The sequence below is a fragment of the Sinohyriopsis cumingii genome, unplaced genomic scaffold, assembly GCF_028554795.1.
Source record: "Sinohyriopsis cumingii isolate HCF-2022 unplaced genomic scaffold, ASM2855479v2 utg000972l, whole genome shotgun sequence".
Classification (NCBI taxonomy): Eukaryota; Metazoa; Mollusca; class Bivalvia; order Unionida; family Unionidae; genus Sinohyriopsis; species Sinohyriopsis cumingii.
In genome coordinates, this window is record NW_028315949.1 from 1069731 (window position 1) to 1076094 (window position 6364).

The 6364-nt window shown below is 34.6% G+C and overlaps 1 protein-coding gene across 1 annotated transcript; it reads left to right on the forward strand.

The window, feature by feature from the left end:
- The first annotated feature begins 1565 nt into the window (after positions 1 to 1565).
- Positions 1566 to 5634, forward strand: LOC149772933 (uncharacterized). The gene is made up of 2 exons (XM_089947102.1): positions 1566 to 2106; positions 5006 to 5634. Exons 1-2 carry the CDS (start codon positions 1720 to 1722, stop codon positions 5033 to 5035), a joined length of 417 nt encoding a protein of 138 aa, XP_089803228.1. The 5' UTR covers positions 1566 to 1719; the 3' UTR covers positions 5036 to 5634.
- Positions 5635 to 6364: the final 730 nt, after the last annotated feature.

A 6364-nucleotide genomic window follows, 5' to 3' on the forward strand; every position in this document is an offset into this window, starting at 1 on the left:
GTCCACCATAGCAGTTAAATTGAAGATGGTGTTATTGTTGAAGAATATCAGAGATGGTTACCACATTCAGCAGTTAAAAAGAAGTAATGAAATTGATTTCAAAACAAAATTTCAGCGTAGAGACTGTGACTGCCTTCATGAGAATATTTGTTCGATGTTTTATTTTCCACATTTACCTTTTCAATATATATTTTATAAGAAAAATGTTTTAGCAAGATTATTTGAAAAAGATTAAAATTTATTTTAAACAAATCATATATTTTTTAATAAATTTGTTGCTTTGCTGGCCTTAGTTCCAGCAGAAGTGTGTGAAAAACCACTAGAGTTGAAATATATTCTTAATGACAGAGAGAGAGAGATTCGTTAAGATGTAAGAACAAGAGCACTTTCTGAATGAACAAATGTATGTCCAGACTTGGAAAAGTTACTGTTTTCCAAAACAAAAACACAAAGTAAATCTACTAGTTACCTTGAGTATTTTGATGAAAGTTTAGGGATTATGCAATCCTGGGTATATGGATGAGTTGATTTATTAATAATATTGCACATGTCCTCCAAACTTTTCTTGTCTCTAGGCTTTGAAGTTTAGGATATGATTGGAGATGTTCTACTTTTGTGTATAATAGTTTTAGCATGATGAAACAACCCTGACTATTAGGGCTTGATACTGAGTTTGGAAGTTGTTTCAAATACAATTTAAATATACATTCAATCAGTCCTAAGAGCACCCACATGAATTTGTTCAAATCTGAGAGTGGGTTATCTCATCAGTTACAATTATCAGCAAATTAAACTTAACAAATATTACTATCTAATTAACCTGGCTCTGTGTGGTGGCTATGATAGTGCAGATGTGCCATTGTTGCTGTTTTTGTTGTTTAGGGTTTAACGCCATTTTTCAGCACATGATAGGCTATACATGGCGGCCAGTATTAATCATTTAATTAATTAATTATTCGACCCACGAGAAGCTACTGGCAGATGTGCCATGCATACATACATACATCCATACAAACATACATACATACATACATACATACATACATACAAACATACATACATACTCAAAGTTCTTGTCCATATGATGTAATCATTATTCTGTAGGACAGAAATGCAACCCCATTTCTATCTACATCTGTTGTAAAAATTATTCCATCTTAAATATACTTCTAATCAGAGTGCATGCAAGGAAATTGAGTGTTTCAAGAATAAAGGAAAGCATATCCCCCTCCCACTTGTATTATGGAGAAAACTCAGGTTTGGTAAAGTTATTTTATAAATACTTCAAATGGAGAGACAAATCTCTTGTGTGAAAAGATCAAAGTTTACAGCTGTTGAGATAGCAGTTACAGAGAATGGCAGAGCAGTTCTTTTCCCTGACATAGCAAGACACATGTTGGTTATGTTGGACTATATTTGTACAGTTAACTAGTGTCTGAGAACTGATGATGGGAGTATCAAACTAAATGTCAGCACCTGTTGGGTAATGAATGGGATCCCAATTGGCTCACTAGTTGTAAAACAATTCAGAAATGTAAAGACTGGATAAAATCCAATTACTCACATTAGCTATGCTATATGTGATTCATGCAATGCCCAATGCTTTGTATTTTAACTGCTAATATCTAGCAGTAAATGTAAACATATGGCTTATTAAATGGGTTAGTATTATAAGCTGCCTGAAGTAAATCCTTGAATGTATTGCCATATAACACTGAAATGGTCAGTGAAACAGACTTGGACTTTGATGAAGTAGGCAATTCCATGGAAAACAATTATGAAACTGAAAGTAATAATGCTTTAGGAACCTCATTAATGGAAAATTATGTGAGGCAGGATAATGCTATATCTAGAAGTATTGAAGTTCTGGGTACAGCACTTATTGACAAATTGGGAAGTTCTTTGCAAGAAGATCTGTCAAAAAGTCATGATGCTTCAGATACATCAGTTGCAGAGGAACACAACACTTTTCAAGATGACAACATGACTAAGAAAGATCATGTTGATGGATTTGGATCATCAATAACTTCTACAAAACCAGCATATTCAAGAAGTTGCTTCATGGATATCCAGATGGAAAACCCATCATTTACTGAAGGTATCAAGGTATGTAGCATCTTAAATGTTATACCACAAAATATTTATAAACCTTAAAATAAATGCCATGTATTTGAGGATTTTATCTATTCTGCTTGTAATTAATTGTAATATCTACCATTTTTTTACTTCAGATGTAGCAGTTAGCAGTTACATTATTTTATATGATTCTTCAATATCCTACTTCTGATTAAAATTTAGTATAATTTATTATTTAACCAGGTGGTGTGGAACAATACGTTTTGTAGATGTAGGTATGTGTAGAATTTTTACAGTTCTTTTTGTGCCATTAATATAAGCACATCACAGCAATGCAGAAATAAATATTAGTCTGTTGATGTAGCTTCCAATTCTAGCATGCAATTTAAACCTCAAAACGGGGAGAGTGACACAAATGAATGCACTTATCCACTTAAATGTTCACTTTGTCATATAAAGATGTTCATGATCTTAGTTATCCTTAGTTTTCATGTGACATCAAATGTATGCAAGTTGCCGAGTGGTTGTAAGCGCTCTCCGTTACGGATCACTGCCATCTCACCCCTGTCTGTGTGGGTTCAAGTCTTGGATTCGGCTAATGTGGGTATGCGTGAAAGCTTGCCAGTAGCTTCTTGTGGGTCGGTGGTTCTTACCGGGGTTTTTCCGGGTTCTTCCTCCACCATTAATACTGGCCACCATGTATAGCCTTTCATGTGCTGAAAAATGGCATTAAACCCAACAACAAATGTATGCACTTTATCCAGAATTGCATTTTAGCAAGAAATATGTTTGTTAATTAGTTATGACATTATTTGCAGCTGGAAGACAGGGCATGTGGTGATGCTCAGGGTTTTAGTGTCATTTAAAAATGCCGAAACAATTCTGATTTTCTTGTATTTTGAAGATAAAATGTTCATTGTTGAATCATTATAGCTATAAAGTGTGTTTTACTGATGTTTATGTTCTTGTACCAAAATATGAAGTAAAATAAAAGAATAAAAAACAAATTTAAACGTATACATTTTATAACACAATTTAACTATAAAGCCTATGATTTAAGCATATAAATCTATGATTTAAGCATATATAATTACACCTTTGATGATACATGCAAATCGAATAAGAGCAAACAATTAAGAACTTACAGTAACTCCAAGCTGCTGGGAAAAGCTATGCAAAATGTAACATGCTTACAGAAAGCAAAACAATGTGTGAATTACTGTCTAAAAATGATAACAGAAACTGATATCAAACAAGCAAGATATTGATACTGAACGATTGTTTTGGAAGCAGAGTTGAGTGCTTTGTTTGACAAAATAGCTGATGGGAAGGACAAGAAAGGAATGTTTCTTATTTTACTGATGGTGGAAAACGTGTGTGTGTGTATGTATGTGTGATTTGGATATTTAACATAGCTTTAATACTTTTTCAGTCATATCGCTACGATGTCTGGAGAGTGACAGTTTATAGTGATGTTTAGCACTGGGGCATCTTGCCGCAGGCATGTTGCATAATGTCCCCACCCAGTCACAGTAACCTGGCATGCAGGCCGACCAGTCGCAACACTAACATCTTTATGCTGATCGCCAAGCAAGGCAGATGTTAGTACTGTACCATATTTGTAAGTCTTTGGTATGACTCTACCGGTGATCGAACCCACGACTTCCCGTATACGAGGCAGATGCTCTAACCACTAGACCACCAGATGTTTGTATAGGATTGACAAACATTTCTATTACAAATACATAAAGAAATCTAAGGGTGGCACAATTTCAGCTGGATACATAAAAGAGAGTGGTAAAGGACAAGGAAGAGAACATGCAACATCTTGGCTTCAGGATTATGCATACCACCATGCTGACATAATGACAGTTAATGGTGATATGATGCTGCCTTACAAATCTAACAAATTAACAATATACAAGCAGAATCTGCATGAAAAAATAAATGATCCATGCAGTTAGTTGGTCAACATTTTTGGACATGTGGAATCAAAGTTTTCATCACCTGAAGTTAAAACAGGTTAGGAAATTTTCTTAGACCATGATTTAATTAACTTGACTTGTTGTATAATTGCCATAGTTCATATGCAGATTATGTGATAAATCATCACTGCAATGACTCTAACTCTCACATATAATGTTCATCATGAGAGTATGGACATTACTGTCCATGTGAAATCTGAAGTATATTGGCCTTAATATCAAGTGTTGTTTTGTAATTGCATGCAGTTTAATCAGGAACTTGACACAATCTTTCAACTTCTGGTCTAAGAGATACTGAATGTAAACTGGGTAAATCAAATAATTTAATATTAAATTGATCAAGGTCATCTTGAAAATATTCTCACTACTAAATATTACAAAATATTTTAGAAGTTTATATTCAGTTTTCATAATCGATGTATTATTCTGCTTTTTGTAAAGGCAGATATTATATGATCCTGCCAAGACATTAAGAGGTTAGTGTTAAGACTGCTTGATCTGGTGTCAGGATAATGTGACTGGGTGGGACATCATGCCCCAACATCTATATAAACTGTCACACTGTGGGCATTGTAGCGATATGACTGAAAAATGGTTAAAGCTACTTTAAAAATCCAAATCAAACACAGACATTTACGATCCAGCCTGTCCATCCATCTATATGTATGCTGATACATACATACATAATGTAGGTTCTTAAGAAATGCAGGTGGAGATCTGAAAGATGGCATACGTAATAGGCTTCATAACTACACACTTGGGTCTTCCCATTCTCCAGTGATGCCCTTGGGTAAGCTCCTGGAAGCTGTTGAGAGCATCCTATAACCATATATTGTTTTAAAGGTCATATTGTATGCTATGTGCATGGTGGATCAAAATAGCATTAACAAAATTTCCATGCTAGTGTCTGCATTGTTTTCAAATAAACTATTTTATCTTTTCAGAAAATTGATGAGGGCAAAATTCTGTATTAGTGGAGACAATGACTCTATGCATAGGCTATATGTTGAAAAGAGATCGATGGAAGAGCAGAACAGAATTTATATGAAACTAACAGCCTCCTAAGGAAAGAATTACCTAAATATCTGCCTTATATGGAAGAACTACCAGAAATAACAGCATGAGATGCTAGTGACATTTTAATTATATTACATGAAAAAGAAATTGTGCATTACATTACTGTTGAAAATATCTATATTTCATGATGATTAAAATGTTGTTTACAAGTACTTCAATATACTGAATATCTTCTAAGTTCTATAAATAGCACCTTCAACAATCTAAACTAGACTGTATTATTACTGGCCATACTATTAAACCAGGCTTGTTGATGACAGCTTGAGAACAATGCAGTCTCCTAGGAACAACATTTTTACAAAAGGATTTCAAGTATAACAATGTAGAAATGCTACATTTGCAAGTAATATTATGTCATCAGAGAGCAATGTAGTATTGTTACTACATCAGGTTTGGAAATCACAAAACCAGTGCCCTAAAAATAGGGTATTGTTACTACATGGGTTTGCTGAAGAGCTATGTAGTATTGTTACTACATCAGGTTTGGAAATCACAAAATCAGTGCCATATGTGTTTCGGTGGGGGGGGGAGCTATATAGTATTGTTACTACATCTGGCTTGGAAATTACAAAACCAGTGCGCTAGAAATAGAGTATTGTTACTAAATGGGTTTGAGGGAGAGCTATGTAGTATTGTTACTACATCTGGCTTGGAAATCACAAAATCAGTGCCCTAGAAATAGGGTATTGTTACTACATGGGTTTGGGGGAAGGCTATGTAGTATTGTTACTACATCAGATTTTGAAGAAAACAAATCAGTGCCTAGAAATAGGGTATTGTTACTACATGTGTTTGGGAGAAGGCTATGTAGTATTGTTACTACATCAGATTTTGAAGAAAACAAATCAGTGCCTAGAAATAGGGTATTGTTACTACATGGGTTTGGTGGAGAGCTAAGTAGTATTGTTACTACATCAGGCTTGGAAATCACAAAATCAGTGCCCTAGAAATAGGGTATTGTTACTACATGGGTTTGGGGGAAGGCTATGTAGTATTGTTACTACATCAAATTTTGAAGAAAACAAATCAGTGCCTAGAAATAGGGTATTGTTACTACATGGGTTTGGTGGAGAGCTAAGTAGTATTGTTACTACATCAGGCTTGGAAATCACAAAACCAGTGCCCTAGAAATAGGGTATTGTTACTACATGGGTTTGGGGGAAGGCTATGTAGTATTGTTACTACATCAGATTTTGAAGAAAACAAATCAGTGCCTAGAAATAGGG